Below are 25,554 nucleotides of genomic sequence, written 5' to 3' on the forward strand. Positions count from 1 at the left end.
CACTTTCCTTTTGGGTTTCATTTAAAACAAATTGAATGACTATTCATCTGCTTACTGATTTTGAATTCCATATGTATATATTATGCAGGTGATGACACAGAAGCATAAATATTATATATTAAGACAAAATACAAGAAACATAATAAAAGTAGCACTATATATTTTGGTTTTGGCATTTTGTCCTACTAACTAAAATAGTAAAAAGGTAAAGGTTCCCCCGCACGTGCGTGCTAGTCGTTTCCAACTCTAGGGGCTGGTGCTCATCTCAGTTTCAAAGCCGAAGAGCCAGCGCTTGTCCGAGGACGTCTCTGTGGTCATGTGGCCGGCATGACTAGATGCCAAAGGCGCACGGAACGCTGTTACCTTCCCACTGTAGTGGTCCCTATTTTTCTACTTGCATTTTTACGTGCTTTCGAACTGCTAGGTTGGCAGAAGCTGGGACGAGTAACAGGCGTTCACTCAAATAAGGGAAGGTAAAATTACTCACTTCCCTCAGGTTAGTATGACTTCTTTTCTTCGCTTTTGTTGTCCTTGTTCAGGGTTACACGCCATCTCCTTTTTTCTAAATCTGAGCAATATATTTCTTAAGCACCACCTTATCATTTTCCTCTGCTCCATTTCCTAGTTTGTTTCAATGCCCTGCTTGTTAAATTTGACATAACCCACAGAAGCCAGGCCATGCAGAAGGTACCGCTCATGGCATGACCTTGGTATTTTGGGGAGAATGTGCAAAAGCAAAATAAACATGACAAGTCACAATATGCTCTGTAGAAATGATAACAATGAGAATCATGCAAACTACTACTACTACAAACCACAACAATAATTCCTTAAATTATTAAGAATTATTCCAGAACCAGAAATTCCTTGCTGGAAAGCCTTTTAAATTGTAAAGGCAAATCTAAATGCATTAACATGCACTACTGAGGCAACCTTGCAATATGTTCATACAGAAAATCTGGGATGATTGGAATCAAAACTAGAAGGGCACACTGTCCTTGTTTATAGTTTTAGTAATTGATAAAGGGCCCATCTGTTTAAAGTATGTTGCAACCAGGAAATCATTAAAGAATACAGACTAGGGACTTCAGAGTGAATGCATTAAAGCACAACTTACAGATGGTCCTTCATACACACTTATGTGCACTCTCACCTCATCCCTAGTGAAAGCCCATCTTTTAAATTCTGTACACTAGCAGATTCAACTGTGATTCAGCCAGGAAGCCATGTTATGCAAATAAGAGAGCCAAGAATTTGGCTTTCATCTTTTCGTGGGCTGAAGGAGGAGGCAATTGGGGAGATTTGTTTTAGACTATGTGAAGCCTGAATCAGGCTTTCCACTGTAGTTTTTGTAGGTTTTCTATCTCAAATTGCCAGAAACAGGCACTATTATTTCCCCCTCCCCCCAACATTAATTGGAAGCAATTCCTTGTGTAGTAAAAATTCATGTCTACGTTAAGCGGAACTGCTGACACTGCTGAGCTGGGGCTGCCCTTGAAAATGATAAAAAAACATAAGTTAGGCAACCAGGACAACATCCTGCACAGCCAGTGAAAACTGTAGCGTTGATGTTTCTGAAGGATTTGTACTCACTGCTCATCTAAATTCAAGAGTTATTAATTTCAGCTTTTATCGTTGTAATGGGTTCCTAAATATTTTTAGGATTCAGGTCCTCATTACCTTCAGACATGTGATCCAGATAGGATATGCCTATCTATACGTATGGCCAGGAGTCCCTCCCCCCAAGAAGTCACAGGGCTCTTTGGGGGGAGGGACATAGGACTTGGCTTTGAAATAGCGAAGGTGGCCCCTTCCCCATTTTTTCAAAAAGAATCAAGGCTGCTTTTATAGTGGATGTTCAGTACAGAAGGTGCAATATACAGTAGTTGTAAGTAACTAAGTAAGGGAGGAAATATTATGTAATTGACCACATGATTAATTTTATTTTGTTGATCTTAATTTTCAATATTTTATTAATTGTTGTTTATGTTTTTACTTTAAACATCTTACTATTACCTGGAGGAATAGTGGTGTCTCCTCTTTAAAGAACTGAGATACACTTTTGTGTCTACAGCAAGTAATTCTTTCACTGTTCCATTGCAACTATGAAATATCCCAGTCTGTAGAAACAGACTGACATCAACTATGGTATTGCATGATACCAGCTCAAAATCTTTTGTTTTTCCAAACAGATTTTGTATGTTCCATTGTATTTTTCACCTTCTTTGTTGTCCTTTTGTTACATGAATTGGATTGTTCCAATTGGATTCTTTGATATTGGATTCTTTGATATTTGAGCAGGTGCTTACAAAGTATGGATAAGACTACAAGTTATAAAAGCTAAATTCAACTTTTGAACTCGGCTGCACACCAAATATTGAAGGGGTCAAAATAACTTGTAATTAAAGTTGTTAAAATGATATATCCCATGTATTTAATAAATTTTGCCTTATATTGAAGGTTACGTCCAGGTGAGGTAGTAACATCTACACATCCTTGGGTCTCAGATATAGATTGTCCTATTAACCGAATTTATCTTTTGAGTTCTTTCTTTTAGTACATCTGTCTTCTAAGGTTAGGCAGATGACTGAACAGGTCTTCTACTCAAATTGTGATATTTAGATAAATAGGTCTTTATTTAGACTTATCCAACTTGCTAACTCGACTTTAAAGTGCTAGATATAAGCCATATTCTTACCTGTTTTAATAGTATTAAATACACTTTTAATATTTTAGCTATATTTTTATCAGATCTTAGTTTTGTGTTGTTAATTTAATAACTGTTGCTACATTTGTTGACTCTTGTAAGTTGCCTTGAGAAATACATAATTGAAATGTGGGCTATAAAGCTTATAAATTTTAACCACCACCCCCGTGCACACATTAAAGCTAGAAAGAGATATAGTGAGTAAGACCATTTGGTACAAGTAAGTGTATACAAGTCACAGAGAGTTGAATCACATGAATATTTACATGCTTTCTGCCCAACAAACAGTACAATTACAAGCAAATATCTAAAATCCTAAAGTTTGCAAAGTAGCACTACTGGGATAAACTGTTTTGATCTGGGCCAATTTGCCATCATATTTATCTATTTATATATATTTTAAAAATCCTACCTTTACTATTTTTATAAATAACTCAAGGTGGTGAACATACCTAATAATACTTTTTCCTGCTCCTATTTTCTACAACAGTCCTATGCGGTGAGTTAAGCTAACAGAGAGTGACTGGCCCAAAATCAAGCAGCCATCTTGTATTTTGCCCATGGTTAAGTAGCAAGCAGAAAACCTCACATCAAAAATAGCCAGATCTGATCAAAAAATCTAAATTTATTTCATGTAATGTTATATTCAAAGTACATTAAATTAATGAAATGGATGCAATTACTGTATATTCCATGTACTTAATATTTAAAATAAAAATTGGTAGTAATTTTTAAAGGATTCTAGGAGCTAAAACCATAGATTTTAGAGGCCTGGGTAATTCTAGAACATGTGGCTTAACTTTTAAACATTTTGATTTTTAAAGCATAATCTATTCTAATAATTTTTAATCTGATTCATGCATGTTTATATATGCTTAATGGTTTTAGCATTATAGATACTTTTACCTATGGAAAATGCCAACTCTACAAATACCTGTAAATATAGAAATGTTTTATATTAAGCATAGAAAACAGCATGTTTTATTTTTAGCATCATTTTCTTAAAAGGTAACTATAATGGTTTCTCTTACAATGGGCTGACTCTAGAATGAGCCATTTCTGGCTGGAAATGTCCCTCCTATCTTAAAGTGATTTTTGATGCAGCATAACCTTTCTGCTGACAGAATGAAAAGGTAGCAATTTTCATCAATTGTCACATTCATATATAGGGAGATATAGATATATATTGAAATTACATTATATTGAATGTATAATGCATATTATGTGTGTGTGTATATATTCATTATATAGGCATTACACATTCAATATAATGTAATTTCATCTCTATTATCTATCTATCTATCTATCTTCTATCTATCTATCTATCCATCCATCTATCCATCCATCCATCCATACATCCATACATAAATACATACAATGGTCAGCAAGGCATCCTGACCAGAATGTAAAGTTCCGATAGGACTAGATGGAAGCAGGTGCTTCTTCAAATAACCTAATTCCAAAATAATTAGGCTCATAAATATCAAGGACCATATCTTGAAAATGTATCAGCAGCTTATTGTCAGCCAGTGAAACCACCCTTATGTCTCCTCAGTCTATCAGGAAACAGGGTAGTGCTGGTGATTTGGGAAGAACAAGATAATTTGGATATTTCTTAAGACTTTTCCTTTGTTCAAGTGAAAATATACTTAATGACCCTTTCTTAAAGAATGCTCCTATCAGTGGGAACCTCCCCTCCTACATGTTCAGATAGCTCTTCCCTTCTAGCCTTCATAAAATCTGGGAAGATTCTCTTTCGCCAAGCTTTGGGGGTAGAGCAACTATAGTTGTTCCTCATGAATAATCATTTTTAATTGTTTTTGGAATGGTGGATTTCTACCGTATATGTGTTTTATAATATATTATAAAACATAACATAACATAACATAACATAACATAACATAACATAACATAACATAACATAACATAACATAACATAACCATTTAATTTTTAATCATTGGAGATTTATTTTAACCAAATTATGGATTTGGGGATTTGAATACTTCTCAGAATCACTTTGCTAGAGAGGTTTATATCATGCTATCCATGAACTCCTTGGAATTCAGTAAAAAGCAGAATTTTTGTAAAGCCTTGTGACTTGCATTTCTGTCTCTTTAGCATCCCCAAGCCAGCCACAAAATATCTCTGTAAAAACTCAGGGAACAGCCCTCCAATTTGCATTCAGGTGATGAACTTCTGGAGCTGCATTAAGCTGAACTAGACAGGATTAATTTGCAGTCTTTGATATTCATTAACTTTAGCCTCAGAAAAGGGAAAATACATGGAGATGACACAATTACCCTCAAAGCTTCACTGCAGAGCAACAGCTTTACAATCCAGAGTTCACAACGCCATACTAATTGACCACGAAAAGACCAAGCCCGATAAAGAGAGGTGAAAAACCATACGTCTTAAGAAGACACTGCTATTATAGGGGCTTTAGAGAATCAGTGATGCTTTGGGGGCACTTAACTAAATAGCCCACATTATTTGCTCTTTAAGCCACCTTCCATTATTCTGCCTTCTTTGGGCATCCAATGATCCACTTCCAAACAAAGCCCACATTTAGCCCCAAGTTTATGGTAGTCAGTGAACAATTGTCAGTTCTTCTCAAAGAGGGTAGCAGTCAGTCTCATTGCCATTATTTCTCCCTTTAGGCCTTGAATCTTTTGACCTGCACCAGGCACCTTGAAAAGAACTGAAAGTAGGAAGATTTATGCCACAGTTTTTTTCCCTATCCTCTTAAAAAAAATAATCTGTATTATAAAGAACTTGGTAACAGAAATGTCCCTGGGATCATATGTGTAATAGCAGTCGATTGTTACCTGAGGATCTTCATAGATTTCAGGGTCCATGTGCAGAACTGGAGGAAAAATTGCTAACATATCTCCTTTTCTCAAACAGACTTCACGATTTTCTTCAAGCTTGAGAATAAAATTTTCTTTGATTTTACGGACATTCATTGACGAGGAACACATTCGGAAACTCTCATTTATAGCACTTTCTGTGTTTAAATAAAGATAAAAACAGAACAAAACAACATTTCAAACCATTATAAATACTGAAGATGACTGGAACTTACAAATTCGTATAACAGCCACTGAATTAGTTTATTAGATGTAGCTAAAAAAAAGGTGGCGAGGAAAAATAAGAAGTGGAGTGGGAGGAGAGAACTAAAAATGGGACACTAATACATTCCTATAGGGCTAATGGAGTATTTGCTGTTTGGAATGTTTAAGTATAATTATTAACTGATAGTATTTGATATATTTAGTTAAGCTCAAAATAATATAGTGTATTTTGGGTAGAAAACCATTATTTGTACATCTCACTGAAATGCCAACACCAAAGAGAGGAATATTTTTATGCGCTTACATACACTGCAAGGGTTGCAATACCAACTTCAACATTCAGTGCTGTCCTCCAAATAACTATACAGTGAACTATGAAGTTAGGATGCTGAGAATTAAGGAACCTTTAGTAATATCATCATCACATCATAATTTCTACTGTTGGCTGAGCAAACTCAAATTATGCGTGGCACTTTGACAAGTTAATGGGGGAAAACCCATATCCCATGTAATGCTTTGACACAAATCCCAAACCTTTTCCAGATGCCCACCATAACTTGGAAAGCTTGGAAAGGCAAATGTCCTTGCCATCCCAGTAGCCTTCACCTTTTGCTCTTAGCATGACAGATTTTATGGCTAATTTCCGGCAATTTATCCTGGCAGTTTGAAGAGAAATTCCTTTGGGAATAATATGCATAATTTGCATAAATCATTCTGATAGCATGCATACCAGCATGTACCTCCTGTCTGGGGCTGCATCTCTCACTTAGTAATCAAAACTGACTATTTCTTCACCAGCATGGCTGGGTCCTGTAGGAGACAGCATGACTCCTTTAAACTATCAGTGTGAAAACAAGCCTTAGCAATGCAAAACCAGAGCACCCATAGACTATAAGATCAAGCATAGATGGTTGCTTAAATGCATTTTGGAATATCCACATTTAAATCCCCTCTTTTGCCAGATCTGCTCTGATGACTATCTAGAACTTAAAGGTTAATTCACAAGAAAGTGTAGCAACCTTAGCATAGAAGCATTTGAAAAAGAGAGTAACATTTTTTTCTTTACAAAAATTAAAAACAGTGCATGGCAAATAAAGCTGATATGGATGCTTTTCTGCAAGAGTTTTTTTTTCTCCTTAAGCACGTATTTGTCTAAAGAAATGAGGCTGCGGTCAGTTCTGTGTGGCCAACACCGTGATTCAATGTGACGTACAGTGAGGCTGTGCATATTTTTTTTGGACTGCCTTCGTTACTATAATCAGGGAGAATCAAGTCGGCTTGTTGATGATGAAGCCAGAAAAAAAAACCCCTCTTGATTCCAGAATATGGCCTCTATTGTGGATAGCCACAAGGCACAATAGATGTCAAATGGCTGCATTCTGGCAAGAGAAAACTTCCCCCAATGCAAAAGAAAGATCCAGGCTCCATTTCTTGGCTTTATGCAGCCTAGGAATAATGAAGCTGATTAGACTGTAGTAGGCTGCAGTATGGAAATGGTAACTGACATATGTAGGGTCACTGTGCACCAAAGCAACCCAATCCTGGTTGGGGGCCAGTGAGGGGAAGAGAGTAAAGCACAGATCACACAACAACAATAAGCGAAATCATCAGACAAGTGTTGTTGCTGCTGCTGAAATAGCAGATTTCCACTTGAGTAGCACAAGCCACACAGTCATATCAGATTGGCTGACATTTTGAAAGGAAGCATGGCAGTCTGTTGACCACTGTGGTATCCCAAATGACAATCGGGCAAACTTCTCTTATAGAGAAGTTAATCACAGTAATGGAGCTCAGAACATGGCTTAGTGGTCAGATCATAAATGACAAATCTATTTTACCTTCTAGTACCAGCTATGTGGGGGAATAAGGAGCTGCGGCTCTCGCTCTGAGCGATTTTGCTGATAATCCTTAGATGACAAAGGTAATGAGTCACATTATCATCAGCAAAGGAGGAGGGAGCTTGTGTGGGTTTGTGGCAGCCGACCATGAAAATAAACAAACAAAAAATGACACTCTTTCCCAGTCCTCCTCCCCTCCCCACTCCCCAACAATTCTTATACACGCTGGATTTAGACACTGAATGACAACTAGATGATAAAACAGCAGCCTGTACAGTACTTGTGGTTGTCATACTCCAGTAGGCATAAGCCAGCACTCCTGTAAGACCAGCTGGATAGCCTGGGAGGCCTCCCATTTTGCACCACGAGGAACCGTAAATGATCCAGCTCTGGAGAACAACATCTGTTTCTGTGCTAGTGCAGAACAAACAAGGCAATTTAAAGCAAAGCAAGAGATAACCAAGCAGCAAATGAACATGACCCTCATGTTTTCCCACTTCCTACACACATGAGATGCAGAAACTTCAACACATGAAGAGAGATTGTCAGAAAAGTTGACATATTTTCTAAGGAGGGAAGGAGAGAAAGGGAGGGAGGAAGACTTCCCAGAGTATTATTTTTAGAGTCTTCCCACTCTCCTTTTCTCTTATATTCTCTGCTTCCAATTCATCCACAATCTTTTTTTAAAAGTCGAAGCCATTTCAATATACTTATAAATATTCAGTCTTTAAACCTAATTTGCTATACTTAGTTCACATGCCTTCAAGCATTTGTCTTCCAATTTCCACTGAATAAATGCGTACTAATGAGAAATGGAACAAGCTGCTGAGGCAAAGCTGGGCGACTTGCGCCTGGCCCGCCACCAGCTTGTGATAGGCAGGCAAATTGAGTTAAAATGAAAAGTCTTGTCAGCTGAAATACAACACGGAGCCAAACAGCAAGCTGTCAATCATCCAGCCAAAACAAGGGACTGCAGGTAATAAAAGGTCATTGTGAATCATTAGTACATTTGGCTTTGGTAAGCAAGTTAATTTTAATTAAACATGATCTTGATCTGTTACTGTTTAATAAAAAACTTGCTGCAAATAATGGTTTTTTAAATTTTATATTAAGCATTTAGCAGGTAATAGGAAATCTGTAAATGTCAAGGGTATAGGAAAGAAAAATAGTTGTTCAATATGCAACTATTTTGAATACATCTACTCTTTTCAGAGCACTATGATTATGGAAAGAATTCTTCCATAAAGAATTACGAAACGCAACAAACCTGTAATTTGCATAATGACTGAATAGAACTAAATTAATCACAGGATACAAAGATAAAATATCTACTTTCTCCCACTTCATTCAGTCTTAAAACAGTGATGTTTAACGATAGCATACTTACTGTACCTTTCAAGATAGTTTGTATCCTAGCACTGTTTAATTTTAGTTCTTCTATCTGGTAGTGAATAATGTTCCATACAATGTTCTCTTTAGTGTAAATTACTGATATTCAAGACAGCTTAGCCATTCAAAATAAGATCTTATCTTGGGCATGATCTTCACCATGCAAGCAAAAAAAAAAAATCTCCCAATGCCTCCTTCTGTGCCAGAGACAGAGAATCTGGGTCCTTTGGGGGAAAAAAAGCAGAAGTCCAGCACAAAAAAAGCCAGACATTTTGTGACCAGATAGGGTAAGGAAAGAGAGAAAGTTAAAAATCTCCTGATTATAGTTGGCATTTCAAGGAAGGAGGGTTTTCTAGATAACAAATTGTCACAGAGGTAACAACTGTTCCAAGGGTCATTGACTAAAAAGGAAAGGAAAATGTTAAGACAGTGCTCTGTGTAATTTCTTTTTCTAGATTTTTATGACCACTTTATTGCATCTGGAACTTATTATCTTTACACAAGCCCAGTCCTTGTATTTTTATGCAGACTGGCCTATCTTTATATTTCAACTGCTTCTCCATTATTGGAATAGATCACTTTGGAATCTTGTCAGAGCTTGTCACTGTGCTATATATTTCTCTATTAGACATTTTCAGATGCTGTCTGTTTTGAATACCTCTATAATTGTATTTCCTTTGTTAATAAAGAATCATATGACTAATTAAAGTTAAAAAGGAACTTCTACAATTTCTTTTCCTATTTCCCCCCTCCTTTTAAATAAAAGTTGTTTTCTTTTGTTTGATCTTTCTGCCAAAGAGAAAAGGGGCTGATTTCCGCTTAGACTCAAGACTCAGTGCTGCAGAGGCAGAAAGTGGCTCGAAAGTTAATTTTCTTCTTAAGGTAGGAGGAAGATTTAGGATGTAAATACCCAATGTGTACGCTCTGTGTGTGCATTATGTGTATCAATGAATGTGCCTACTATATTTAAGATTACTGGAGGAGAGATGGATAGAAGAAAAAATCTGTGCATATATGGAGATCTATGATAGATAGTCTGAATGATGTCTCTGTGAATGTGCATTCTTTACCCAGCAGCTGATGCTCTTTTCAACTTAATCCAACTTAGTTAAGAAGGGCAATTGATATTTCATTGATATGTAAGGCTATCAGATATATGAGCAGGCAAAAAGAGGACATGAATAATTCAGGTTTTCATCATCTCACATCTGGACTACTACAATGTGCTCTACATGGGGCTATCCTTGAAGAAGATTCAGAAAACTCAGATGGCACAAAGTGCAGACTGGCAGAGGAGGCATGCTGCAGACCCCATCAGTCAAGGAATTTCAGATGGCAATGTCCAGATGAAGACCCTTTTCTGTGTCACTTCTGCTCTTTGGAACATTTTATCCCTAAGGTGAGATTGACTCCCATCCTTTTGACCTTCCATAAGGACCTGAAGACCTGGCTCTACCAGATGGCTTGGCCCTCCAAAGGATGTGGCATCACACTGGAGGTGGTAAATGAATTAAGAGGCAATCCCATCTGACACCCACCCACCCCCTCGTGCATCTGCTCCTTCCCCATCTTTTAACTATATTTTTTATCTTTGATTGTAGCTCCATATTTATTATTTTAGAAATATTTATTTCATGGTTTTAATGCTTTTAATACTATAAGCTGTGTAGAGTCACTTCAACAACATGGGTGAAGAAAGAAAGAAAGAAAGAAAGAAAGAAAGAAAGAAAGAAAGAAAGAAAGAAAGAAAGAAGAAAGAAAGATTATTTGACAATTATTTGACTTTAAAGCTTTGCTGGTAATCTTTAAAATATGTACTTAATTTAGAAGAAAATGTATTGTCTAAAATTATTGACACAAATCCTTACAAAAGTGAAAATATATTTACATCTCTCAATTGAAGTTCTTCTTTCACTATGTGAGATCTCTAATGATACAATAATTTATTTTTTTTAAAAAGCATCAGATAAGTGGATAGTGTTTTGCATATACAAGGTTTCAATTTCAGTCCTTGAAATAGAAGAGTTGAAAAAGTAGTTGAAAATGAGCAGTTTAGAATATTTTGGGATTTCCAAATACAAACTGATGAAGTCTTGGAGCATAACCACCCAGATATAATTGTAGTGTGAATAATTGATGTGACATTTCCAGGGGATATCAAAATAGAAGGGAAAGAATTGGAGAAGATCACAAAGTATTTAGATCTGAAAATTCAAACTAAAAGATTATGGCAAAAGCCAGCCATGGTGGTCCCAATGGTTATCGCACACTAGGTGCCATACCAACAAATCTTGGGCTGCACTCAGAAAATCTCCACATTGACAAAATTCCCATCTGTCAATTAAAAAATGACCACACTGCTTGGGTCATAGTGCACAGATAATAATGTATCAAATTTATACACCATCCAACTCCCAGTAACTCCGGGCAGTTTATAAATTGTTAAAAACATTTAAAAACGTGAACCAACAGAAGAAACATAAAACAAGGAAACAAAGATGGCAGAGAAAAATATCTGATTAGGAACAAGGAAAAGGAAGAAAGGGATGGATAATATCAATTGGGGGTCCAATTCTGACCAGCATCTACCAGTATATTGACTTGTTACTTTTAGTATAGTAATATTCAGAAAGTTAAAGAATCCCAATTCCCACTGTAACTTAGATTCACTTCTTATTGTGGATTCCTTATCTATTAATTTTTTGTGTGTGGTCTGAGATTATATAGAATGATTTCTGCTATTGGTAAATATTAACTTCTCCTGTGGACTATAAATCATATTAGGGGTGTCTTTACTCTTGTAGAAATTATAACATTGGCCACTGTTGCCCAGCCAAACACATAAAAGGCAAACTGATGTAATAGAAATAAAAGTATTTTTTCTCTCAAAACTACAAACAAGCTAAAAATATCCAGAATCTAGGCTTTCTCTATCATATTATATCCTCAGCATATAAAATATACTTAGTCACCATATCTTTCCAAACTCTTTCACACAAAAATATCTCTGTATAAAGGCTTTTTTCCTCATTTTTTTTTATTTTAATGCCTCCTTAATCTCACCTTTATTCTCTTTGTTCAGTCCAACCATAGCTTGCTCCTCTTCATATTCCCATCCTGTTTGGTTACTTCTTTGCATTCCATTAAAATCAAATACGTTCCAAAAGTCATTTCTGGAGAGAGCACAGTTCTCTAAGTAGGGTCTGCCTCTTTGCTTGACTTTGCTTCCTTCCTAGAAGATAGCATTTCACCAAAGCAAAGTGCTAGACTCTACTTGCTTACCATAATTATTAGTCTATGTGGGCCTTCAAATTCAAGTGGTTAGATGCTTGTCTGTCCATCTATCTAAACTCACTCACTACATACATACATACACACATACATACATACCATACATACATACATACATACATACATACATATAATATACTCTGAGTCTACTAGGAGGCATTTACACACATGTGATATTCACAAAATCAAGTTGCCTGCCCTGCGTTTGTTTCCCTTGTTAGGTAAAAAAGAATGTTTATATACTTTGAATAGTCTTTGAATGTCAAATTGGTGGACAGATTCCAAAAGCGATTGGAGTCAAGATAAATCAATAGGGTAAGTCCATGACAAAAATAAATAAATTATATTATACTGAAATTAGGAAAAGTTAATTATTTTCCAAGAATTTTCTTCTTCTGTCACACAAAAAATTACTATTCAATGACATTCTTTTAGAATTATAAATAAGTAAGTCAAGAATAAGCAAGTTAAAGCTGTCCTATTTTATTGTGCCTTTAGCCTGACCCGACTGTTAAGGCAAGTCACAAATTTTGGTACATAAATAAATCTCAGTTAATGATGAGACTAGTAGAAATGCATGGGGTAGTATAAAACTTCAGATATACCATTATATGCTCTAGCTATCCCTCCTCCCAACTTCCCAACTTTTTCTTTATACAGAAGAGGTTTAAGTGCGTCTTTCATGAAGAAGTTGGTATGTGTAACATAATACCCATAAGTGCTTATTTTTCATGTAATCAGAATACTTAACCATATATATGATGAGGCTTAAACCAAATATATTTATAATGGTTTTTAAAAGTTTGTGAACTCTCGACTTCTCAATATTTTTATATAAATATATCCTAAAACTAGATCAAGTGATTCAAAAACAATATGCCTGTTCATTTATTTACTGAAGTATCCAAAACTACATAAGGAAAAAGGTATTATTTTAAGTCATATTTATAAGAAATATCGGTTGACAAACTTTCAAGCACCATTGAAAACTCAAGTTAAATTCTCTGCCTGTGAATCCTTAAATATCTTAATTGATACCTAATACCATCATGTTGATGTTGACTCTTAGCAACCACATAGATTTTCTCCAGCATAGTTCTCATAGCTTAGCTTTTTTCACAATTCATAAAATGCTTTTTCAAAAAAATTAAGGATTTTTTTAAAAAAGCAACAAGGTTTTAGGTTTTTAGAAGAGCAATTTTGCATATAGATTTTTAAGGTAGTACAAATCCAAGCAAGATAGGTAGGCTAGATTGTTGTGGATATGCCAACTGATTATCATTTTAAACCAACTATTTACCCTTATTATGAAAAGCTATGACTTCTACTACTACTACTACTACTACTACTACTACTATCGATACACTACACATAAATTCCACTAAACCTATTTTCCTTAAAAATTGCTTAAAAAGTGGGATGTTTACCAAATATACAACATTCTATATATATATCTTCTTTTTTGAAAATAACTGTTTTATTTTTAAAATATTTATATCTTTTACTGCATAGTTAGCAAGCTGCCAACTGTAGAAAAATGAGAATGTATCCTGTTTTATGTTTTAAAAGGATTTTTTTTAAAAAAAATGCTATATAGGCTAATGATATTTAGAGAAGTTGATTGTTCCAAATATTTCCTTTCAATTCATGAGAAGGCCCTGTTCTGCCATCTTGTGAGCAATGCCTCTGAAATATATTCCCCACTTCAGCAGATGTTTAGAGTCAGACTTAATATGTGTACACATTGTGTAAATAACTGCAAAGCTTTGATTCAACCTTTTTCATACTTTGCTTAGTTAATTACCTGGGCTTCTATGTTTACATGCAGTTAGTGTATCTCTAACTATAAAGTACATAATTTATAATTGATGTAAATGATTGTTATTATGTCAATTAAGCAGCTGGGTTCTCCTCCTTCTCACTAAACAGAATGAGTGATAAACAGAGTTTACATGGAGATGCCTACTTTTCTTCAGAAAAGATAAAATAAATTACCTAAATAGACCAGGTTGTCCAATTGTTCTTTGCTGAGGTAGATGCTGTATCCTGGCTTCCTCTCTTGACCTGTTGACTGCAGCAAATGGTCAATTTCGTCACGCACCACTGCAAAAGCTTCTGGGTGCCTCAACAGATAATATATCGCCCAGAATGTAGCCGGAATTGTGTTTCCCACCGAGGCCCACAGAAAGGTAAAATGATGTGCTGGGAGAAAATAAGTGAAAAGGAAGATTAATAGCGTTTATTACACTGATTAGATTTGCAGTGTGCTAATTAAAAGATGTTAGGACACAGACCCAGCCAAGGATCAGTGAATGCTAATGAGGACCAATAGGCTTCTGAAAGTCTAATTTTCTGCTTAATGAGAATAGTTTGAAATGTAATTTCAAGGTGTGGGTGGGGGTGAAATAAAGGGAGGAAATGCAGCTCAGTTATAATCTCTCTCATTATCACTATTAAGTATCTTGTTTTACCACCTCAGCCAAAAAAAGAGAGAGAAAGAAAGAATCAATTATCAGACAGGATTGTTTCAGAGTAAAACATTTTATCATTACCCAATTAGAGAAAAAACGTAAAAATTTCAAGGTCACAATTTTGCCATTTTATTTCAAAGGTCTCTAGTAAATTATCTGATTCAATTCAAGCAAACATTCAAAAGTTTGCTACCTGCTTTGTCATAATCGCTAAGCACCTTATAGCTTTCAAATATATCTTTTCTGTCTTGGACTAGTTTAGAAACATCTAACCATTTCTCCATCTTTTTTGGATTTAAAAAGTTTATGAGTTCTTTCCGGGCCTTCTTGGTTGCTCCCAGCAATATAATTGGTACATTTAGAGCCAAATAGGAAAAGTTGGCATCAAACTTGAGAAATTTTTCTCCAATTTCATCAGTAACATAGCCATCATTATGAGGATCCCTTCCAAAGAATGTTTTAACGGAGGCTTTAAACATTATAGAGAAGCAGAACTTGTACATTTTTTCCATCTTCCAATCTACCATTAGTGAAATCTTGTGCTTAAATATATTTTGGAGTATTGTCATCATGTTATCAGAGAGTGTGTCCAATGGTTTGCCAAGAAGAAGTTGATAAGTCCTGTGTATATGTTCATTTATGTCTGGACAATTCCCATTTACAACTGGAGGGTGATCAAATGCTTGGCTTGATACTTGATCTGCAAATTCTGCAAATTCCAGATACTTGCTGTTTCTGGCCACAATAGGATATTGTAGGGGGTTTATTATAAATGTAATATATTTGCCTGAAAGAAAGAAAAAGAAATTGGTCAAAGCCCACATGATAATTTATGCCAACATTCTGCAACCTATTGCCTTACAGTAATGCTTCTCAATCTCCAAGCAACTTTAAGATGCTTGGACTTAAACTCCCAGAATTCCCCAGCTAGTCATGGTTGGCTGGGGAATTTTAGGAGTTGAAGTCCAAACATCTTAAAGCTGCTGAAGTTGACAAACAATGCTTTAAGAATCATGTACAACAGCTCCCATCATCTCCAACACAAGACATATGCTGGCTGATACTGATCTAGAAAACAATAGGTTTTCCCTGGTGTTTTCCTCCAAATTATAATAAAATGTGGCAGTCTCAGAATGAGCACCATCCTCACAGTGCCAGAAATGACATCTTTCAAAAATACCTTATTGCAAAAGTTATTCTTAAAAATAGAATAATAAATGTACTTTAAGTGCAGCTTGATTTATACTATGGCATTATTCCTGAAAAAGAGCAGCAAGCTAGGCATACATTTTTATATATAAAAATACAGCATACAATTTATATGTACATTACAAAAAAGGAAATTACAACAAATTACTATATCGTGTTTTGAGATATGAAAAAATAGCAAAATAAACCATGATAGCATTGACAATATGCTATGCAGGCAAAGGTTCCAATGCTGTGCCTCAAAGATTTTGGCCTTTTATTATATTTCTGTTAATATTTGTGGATCACATAACACTCCTGACCTCAGTAACAATGGGTATGCACATGCTATACATTTTTACATTTGATTCTAGTAACAAATTATCCATTTGAACTAGGTTGTATCTTGAGATAACTAATTTAACAATATAATTATATAACAATATAATCTGTGAGATGAATTCTAAAATGTTTCCTATGAATTATTCACTAATATCTAAACTAAAACTTAGTTTAAGCATTTCAACAATAAATACAAAGTTGAGAAATTCCACATTTTTGTTATAAAATTCACAAGTTCACCTTTTAAAATCTTATTTCATACCCCAACATTATAGGTATTAAACCAAAGTAGTGTACCTGCTGAACAAATCTAAAGCTTTATAAATCACTATTCTTTCACTTCTAAATACCAAAACCAAGACTCAAAATTTGCTAAATCTCTTCTGAAATGGCCAATAAACATAAAAAAGGATATTTTGTGGAAGACTGCAGGATACAAATTTAACATTCTTTAAAACACTATGTTTTTGATTGGTTAAAACAAAATATTCCATTATTTCCAGGTACCTTGGTTTTTCATATCTATCTTCAATCGAGCATAGAAGTTAAATATAACTGGAAATCTCTAAAATTCCTTGCAATAAAACAATAATCTGAAAACTTTTCAGATTATTGTTTTATTGCAATGAGTATAGAGCATTTATAGAGTACCCTAAACAAAAATAAAGAACTTTTCTTTAAAATTTATAAGATAACAGAAAAAGCTATGTGGAGTCTAGAAAAGACATTCTGCACTCTCTGTACAGTACAGAGATTCCTCCCCCACACCAGCTATGAAATCCACCTTCATCTGAAAAAATGTAAATATAGTAAATACAAACAACTTCTTGTGATCCCAACTTGATACAATTGTCAAGATCTTTGAGGCCTGATAATGTATTTATCTCAGAATTCAGGGACAAACAACAGAAAACTAAAAAAGATAAATAAACCCGACTTGCTTTGCTACTACAGAAAAGCCACATTATACTCAAAAATCCAGCTTGCCTTTTCTTTGGACTGTAAATATTATCACGAGATAATCATAGATCTAAGAAGTTTAACCCAAAATATTAGTTTAGTGAAAGAAGAAATCTGAATAGTATGCAGTTTTAATCTCTAATTCATTGCACCTGCTCAAAAAGCTCATTTAGGAATTTTCCCATAAACAACTCCAAGGAGTGATCTTGCTGAACGCTAAAGGAAATTCCAATACAGAGAAGATCCCTGAGGATGGATTCCAGTCCAAAAGCAAAAAAGACTAAACCTCTTGTCCTGGTGACTGAACCAGATTGGATCCTGCAACGTATATTTGCCTTCATTTATTATAGAGAATATTCAAAAATCATAGCTTATTTCTATATAACAGACTTGAATATGTGTGATTTCATTATGAAAATCATGCACTTTCTATTGGTTGCCTTTCTCATGGGAGACAGTAACTATCATTTTCAGGGCTGCCTCATCTTATTAAGAGAATCAAGCCACAGTGGATATTTTAAAGCATCTACAGTTGCAAGAAAAAGTATGTGAACCCTTTGGGATTACGTGGAGTTTTGCATGAATTGGCCATAAAATGCGCTCTAAACGTCATGTAAGTCACAACAATAGAAAAACACAGTCTGCTTAAAATAATACTACACAAACATTAGCTGTTGTCATGTTTTAATTGAACATAAGATGGAAACATTCACAGTGCAGGGTGGAAAAAGTATCTGAACCTTTGGACTTAATAACTGGTTGACCCTCCTTTGGCAGCAATAACCTCAACCAAACGTTTCCTGTAGTTGCAGATCAGACCTGCACAACGATCTGGAGTAATTTTGGACCACTCCTCTTCACAAAACTGTTTCAGTGTAGCAATATTCTTGGGACGTCTGGTGTGAATCGCTCTCTTAAGGTCATGCCACAGCATTTCAATCGGGTTGAGGTCAGGACTCTGACTGGGCCACTCCAGAAGGCGTATTCTGTTCTGTTGAAGCCATTGTTTTGTTGAATTACTTGTATGCTTTGGGTCATTGTCCTGTTGCATCACCCATCCTCTGCGGAGCTTCAGTTGGCGGACAGATGGTCGTACATTTTCCTGCAAAATGTCCTGATAAACTCTGGAATTCATTTTCCCATCAATGACAACAATCCGTCCAGGCCCTGAGGCAGAAAAGCAGCCCCAAACCATGATGCTCCCTCCGTCATGTTTTACAGTGGGGACGAGGTTTTGATGTTGGTGTGCTGTGCCTTTTTTTCTCCACACATAGTGTTCTGTGTTTTTCCCAAACAACTCAATTTTGGTTTCATCTGTCCACAGTATATTTTGCCAGTAGTGCTGTGGAACATCCAGGTGCTCTTTTGCAAACTTCAAACGTGCTGCAATATTTTTTTTGGACAGCAATGGCTTCCTCCGTGGTGTCCTTCCATGTACTCCATTCTTGTTTAATGTTTTCCTTATTGTAGATGTGTCAACAAAAATGTTAGCATGTGCCAGAGATTTCTGTAGGTCTTTAGCTGACACTCTAGGATTCTTCTTTACCTCATTAAGCATTATGCGCTGTGCTCTTGCAGTCATTTTTACAGGATGACCACGCCTAGGGAGAGTAGTAACAGTGCGAAACTTTCTCCATTTGTAGACAGTCTGTCTTACCGTGGACACATGAACATCAAGGCTTTTGGAGATACTTTTGTAACCCTTTCCAGCTTCATGCAAGTCAACAATTCTTCATCGTAGGTCTTCTGAGAGCTCTTTTCTGCGAGGCATGGTTCACATCAGACAGTGCTTCTTGAGACCAGTAAACCCAAAACAGGTGTGTGTTTTTAAAGGGCAGGACAGCTGTCAGCAACACATCCAATATCATCACACTGATTGGAGTCAAGGTTGGCTCACTCCTGGCTCCAATTAGCTCTTGGAGAAATAATTAGGCTAGGGGTTCACATACTTTTTCCACCCTGCACTGTGAATGTTTCTATCTTATGTTCAATTAAAACATGACAACAGCTAATGTTTGTGTAGTATTATTTTAAGCAGACTGTGTTTTTCTATTGTGACTTACATGACGTTTAGAGCGCATTTTATGGCCAAGTCATGCAAAACTCCACGTAATCCCAAAGGGTTCACATACTTTTTCTTGCGACTGTATGTAGTTTTTAATTACTGAAACACTGTAGTTTTATAGCTCTTTAAATAATGAGGCAGAAAATTAGAAGCAATTCCAAATTAGACACTTTCCCAATATCTGGACTATCTGACAGGTCAGGAGTTAAAACCACTCCTTGCAATTCTTCTGAGATAGGAAGAATTTTTAATTACAGATTTTCTTCTTTCTTAAAGATGATGATTGGAATGTGGAGGTGGTTGCTTTCTCTGGCATTTTGCTTTGGGCCCCACAATTCATTGACAAGCAAATGTCACTTAAGAAGAAGAAATAAAATTGTCCAATTATGAAAAAGGTTATAAAGCAGTCCAAAATTCAGAAATAAGCTCCAAATGTCAGTGGACTGTAGATCCTGCAGTGACCTATTTATTTAATTTTTACACCATCCATTTCCTTTAAAAACTGGAAGCACTAAATTCTATTCAATAATATTCAATATTATTAAGACTTTAGCTTGTGTGTATTTTAACGACTGCAACATAACAATTTTGTGACTGTTTACTTAGGAGACAATCCCAGAATATAAATAGAATTTCTCTGTCAATAAATGTGTATAGAATTATCACCTACATTATTGGTATTATTATTGTTATAAGTCAGATTTGATATATTGAGAAATATATGAGCTGGTGGGTGCCATTCATTAATGCTATTAATTTTATTTCATGGGTACAGATTTGGAGCTATTATATACAGATTTTTTAATTTTTTTAAAAAATTAAAAATTACATGTTTGAATCTTTCACTGCATAAAAATATATTCTCCTACACACATTTTTCCATATTCATCTTTTTGAAGCCATAAACATAAGTTATTTTCCAGTTATATAAAAACATAAGAGTTGTTTATTTCTTATTTCCAGACTAAAACAGAATAACACAGTTGAAAGGGACCTTGGAGGTCTTCTAGTCTGCTCAATCAGAAAACCCTTCACCATTTCAGACAAATGTTTGTCCAATCTCCTCTTAAAAACCTCTACTGTTGGAGCACTCAACACTGATTGTTCCATTGATTAATTTTTCTGTCAGAAAAATTCTCCTTAGTTCTAGGTTGGTTCTCTCCTTGATTAGTTTCCATTCATTGCTTCTAGTCCTGCCTTTATCTGCTTTGGAAAATAGGTTGACCCCTCTTCTTTGTGGCAGCCCCTTCGATATTTGAACATTGCTATCATATTACCCCTCGTCCTTCTTTTCATTAAACTAAACATACCCAATTCTTGCAACCGTTCCCTATATGTTTTAGCCTCCAGTCCTCTAATCATCTTTGTTGCTCTTTTCTGTACTCTTTCTAGAGTCTCAACATCTTTTTTGTATCGTGGTGACCAAAACTGGATGCAATATTCTAAGTGTGGTCTTACCAAGGCATTATAAAATAGTATTAATACTTCACGTGATCTTGATCCTGTCCCTCTGTTAATGAAACCTAAGACTGTGTTGGCTTTTTTGGCAGCTGCAGCACACTGCTGGCTCATATTTAAGTGATTGTCCACTAGGACACCAAGATCCCTCTCACAGTTGCTACTATTGAGCAAGTTTCCACCTGTTCTATACCTATGCATTTAGTTTTTCTTGCCTAAATGTAGAATTTTACATTTCTCAGCATTGAATTTCTCACTGTCTGTATTTTAAAGATTCTGCTGATTCCCATGACTTCTAGGTAACATAATTGCATAGGGTTATACAGCCTAAAGTTTTGCCTCTGACCTAAAATAACAGTTCCCGTCTGGCCACCACCTGATGTTCTTGGTACACAGCTAGTATCACTACACTGGATATCTCTGGATATTAGTTTGGCATGGCGTTAAAAAGGTTAATTCTAACCCTCTATTGGCTCAATAAAGATAAGTTATCTCGTGGTGAATGTTTAGATTTGTATGTTTTTATACTAAGGATGCTTAACTACCTCAGAAGCTCAAGGGTAACACCAGGAAATACAGTAATATAGCCTGCAAGGTATAAGCAAGTCTCATATCTATTCACAAAAACATGCATATTTTGAAGATCTAAGTGGTACAGAAAGCTCCAATTTGGCAATGCCTTCTATTAATCCACAATCACATCTCAGAGGAACTTAATTTTCCTTTTCTGGAAGATTTAAAGTTAAAGGTTCTGCCCAAATTATGGTCACCACAATCTTAACACTGGATCATCTTCTCTCATTTTCTAACTGAAAACTGTTGAGATTTCCACCCCTTTTCAAACAAACATTAGTCAGTATGTTGTGTGTGTGTGTGTGTGTGTGTGAGAGAGAGAGAGAGACAGACAGACAGACAGAGAGAAAGAGAAAGAGAGGGAGGGAGGGAGAGAGAAAGAGAGGAAGGGAGGGAGAGAGAGAGAGGGGGGGGAGAGGGAGGGAGGGAGAAAAGAGAACTATCAAAACCTGCTGGCAATGCTTGTACTACCTCTTTGATAAGCATGGTGTAATCTACTATCATTGTCCAATATTAAGTAGAACCAGAGGCATCTTGAAATGCTTGCGAGAGAATGTGGTCAGAGTGGTGCCAACAGCACCACAAAACAAGTTTTTGCCCTTTTCAACATGTGTTGCTGTGTCACACATGTCACAAAGAGGCAGAGCTTGTAGCATGATGCTGCATTTATCATTCAGGTGAAAGGGGCAAATTCCTATGGACAACACTGAGCGATATCCACATTAGAGAAACTGAATGTGTTTTCATTGTCCAAGGTAGCAATGTTTCATCCTTGAAAAGTCAAATAAATTGACAAAATTATGCCCAAGCGGAAGTTTCTCTGTTGGATGCATGAACAGTCACTGAAAGTATAAAAATAATTTCAGCACAGTGTTTGGTGTGAAATTTTTGAAACAATTGTTCCCAGTTTTATAGATTAAGGTTGAAAACTCTTTAAGGCTATAATTTGACGTTTATGTACTTAGGAATAAGATTTCTATGGAACTAGAGAAGATTTACTTTTGGAAATAAAAGGATTTATAATGTTACACCATTGTGAAAAATTTTCAAATTGTTGATAGAAATCTTTCAGATAAAAGTTCACAACACACCTCCCTTCTAGTTTTGAACAGTTTGTAAACAAAGGTAAAACATAATTACTATCTTCATAGTTCAGCCACAAACTGTTCAGAGATTTGAGTATTTTTCCCCCCTCTGGCTACAATCCAATTTATCACAAAGAAATCATCTTGGGAGTCACTTTTTATTATAAGCACCAGTGACCAAAAGACTGGAAATACTACACTCTGCTCTGATATTATTTAACAAGATGATTTTGAATGCTATTAACCCGAAGATGTCAGCTAGCTTTCCAACTCTGAGCATTCAGGGTAAACAATTTAAAATTTCTTTAAAAATTAATTAATATTAATTTAAACCATCTGTCCACCATCTGCTATTTTCAAATGAAAAATATGAGCTGTTTTCTTTGTGATCTTGACTCAAACATTTTGCAAAACAATCCCCAATTCTTCTATATTTAATTATCAATATAAAGTAAATCATCATTTAAGGACTCTGAACACAATTGTTTGAAACACAGTCTTAATACGTGACCATGATCTATAATCCCTTAGGAATCATTTGGATTTCTTTCCAAATGAATCTGTTTATGACTTGTATAATTATATATTCTTATTCTATGTAAACCCACTGAAGTGTAATGTTGCACGCAATTCATTTCTGACAAATTGTCATGAAATCAGCACCTCTGTTTGTCCAATTGATTTCACTTCATGCCAAAAAGCAACACCCCATTTGCAAAATCACTACCCAAGTGACAAAGATAGGAAAGAAGGGGGGAAGGGAGAAGAGAAAACAAAATATCAATAGAATTCAAATCCAGTACAAATTGAATGAAATAACATTTACTTACAAAAGCAAGTCATATTAATAGGATATTAACAAAGTATACTTCAAAATAATATATGGAACATTATCAATATTCATATCAATGAATATCATGAATATCAATATAATGTATTCAATATAATCCCTCAATATCTGAAGTGGTAAAAGAGGAAGTAAAGAAACTTCAACATAATTAACTACTGCTAAATCTTTATATGCTGATGTGTGACTGGGGAGGGGGATTAATCCTACAAGTCTTTGTAAATTCTGTGATCTTTTTTCTGCACAAAAGTCCAGATATCTCATATATCCATACTTGGGAGTTACTTCCTGGGATCATGGTAGAAATACACAGTTTCTTGATTGTAAAGTAGAGTATTGTCCAATAAAATTTTGATCATACAATCCTCGTATTTGCTGTCCCTCTATTGTCCCCTTTATTATATCTCAGCATCTGAAAATACAGCTCAAGAATTGAATATTTAAACAATAGCAGACTTTACATTGTCAGGATTATAGCCTTCCTGTTTAAAGCATCAGCTAGTTAAAAATATTTTCTTCATGTACTATTCATTTGGCATTCATTAGTTTTGGATCTAACTGGCAATCCTCAACCCTCGTCTCATCTGATCAAAGGTACAACCACCAATGAGAAACAGAGCACAAGGTTTTCAGTATGTTAATATTCAGCAAGAAATTTTGCATAGTCTATTGCTAACTTCATTGAGCAATACAGGTAGTATGATAAAAATTGGGATTGGAACTTTTGTTGCTAAGTGATGCAGTCGTTAAGTCATCATGTGATTGGGTCATTTTACAATCTTTTTTGCAACAGTTGTTAAGTGAATCACATGGTCATTAAACAAAACTGGCTTTTCCCATTGACCTTTCTTGTTGAAAGCCAGCTGAGAAGTCACTAATGGTGACCACATGACCCTGACCCACTGTAAATACATGCCAGTTGCCAAGGGCCCAAATCTCAGTTATGTGACCATAAGGACACTGCAATGTAAATGTGAGGACTGATTTTAAGACACCTTTTTCAGCGTTGTTGTAGCTTTGAATGGTTCTAAATAAATGGTTATACATTGTGGAATGCCAGTGTTTAAAGTATGCATCATAATATAGGTACATGTATACATGAAATATGGCCATCTGTCACTGAAATTGTTATGTAACATTTTACATGTTTGTGGCACTGCTCCCAAGAACATCCAACACACTTCAGGTCTACTCATTAAAAACATGTCACTTTATGAGACCTTAGATGCATGCCTTCTTGAATATATTCCTGACTAATTTTATGTAATTTACCTACTTAACCTGTCACAGAGATTGTCACAGGAGAGGATGTGGTCAACCTATTTTCCAAAGCATCTGATGCCAGACAAGGAATAATGGATGGAAACTGATCAAGGAGACATTCAACCTGGAAATAAGGAAACATTTCCTGACAGTGAGAACAATCAACAAATGAAATGGACTGCCTTCGGATATTGTTGGTGCTTCATCACCGGATGCTTTCAAGAAGAGACTGGACTGCCACCTGTCAGAAATGGTGTAGGGACTTCTTTGTGGGAAGAGAGTTGGACTAGATGACCTACAAGGTCCCTTCTAACTCTGTTATTCTAAAAAAAAAATCTCATATACTTGGGTTTGCTTGGGGAACAAAGAGCAGAGAATTTTAAAAACTACTTAAACACTCCTTGCTGCTCAGTAAAGTGTTAGGTTTTCCAGTTGCATGAAGTTAAAACATCCATACAGTATTTACAAATTTTATAATGACAATCTTTTAGATTTTGTTAATTTAATAATATTGCACATATACTATGAAAATTCTAATTTCTGTTTACATATGAATACTTGGGATCTCCATTCATTTCATAATGAATCTTTGCAAAAAAACCACCCAGGAATAATATAAAAATCATGAAGAAAATATGAAAAACATATAGGAGAATCCGATGATCTCAGATTGTTCAAGAAATATATAGTTTAAAGCAGCTTATTAAAGCAGCCAAAATGCTGTTATCCATATGATAGGGAAATACATTACATATTACCTTTAACAGACTTATTTATAATCAAGTTGGACCAATATCAAATTTAATGGAATAAATTCTCTGGGGCTGAAAAAAGTGCGTTTCATTCAATTGTTACTTCTTTATTGGCTGATGAAGTATATCTCCATTCCATATTTCTTTATTAGACTTGCTTAGAACAGAATAAACAGCTTGCAGTAGCTGTAACAATATATTTTAGCTCGGTAGATATGAAAGATCAGATGTTCTGGAAAATTGTTTTGTTAAA

At 35.4% G+C, this 25,554-nt stretch overlaps 1 protein-coding gene across 1 annotated transcript in view; it reads right to left on the minus strand.

Moving 5' to 3' along the window:
* Positions 1-25,554, minus strand: part of CYP7B1 (cytochrome P450 family 7 subfamily B member 1) — a 108,293-nt gene that overhangs the window by 1,585 nt on the left and 81,154 nt on the right. The window contains exons 3-5 of the mRNA XM_081322787.1: positions 14,962-15,555; positions 14,293-14,499; positions 5,534-5,712 (exon numbers count right to left, since the gene is read on the minus strand). Coding sequence (XP_081178913.1) covers positions 5,534-5,712; positions 14,293-14,499; positions 14,962-15,555 — 980 coding nt within the window. The remainder of the gene's footprint in view (positions 1-5,533; positions 5,713-14,292; positions 14,500-14,961; positions 15,556-25,554) is intronic.

The sequence above is a fragment of the Vipera berus genome (genome assembly GCF_964194415.1).
Source record: "Vipera berus genome assembly, chromosome: 3".
NCBI lineage: Eukaryota > Metazoa > Chordata > Lepidosauria > Squamata > Viperidae > Vipera > Vipera berus.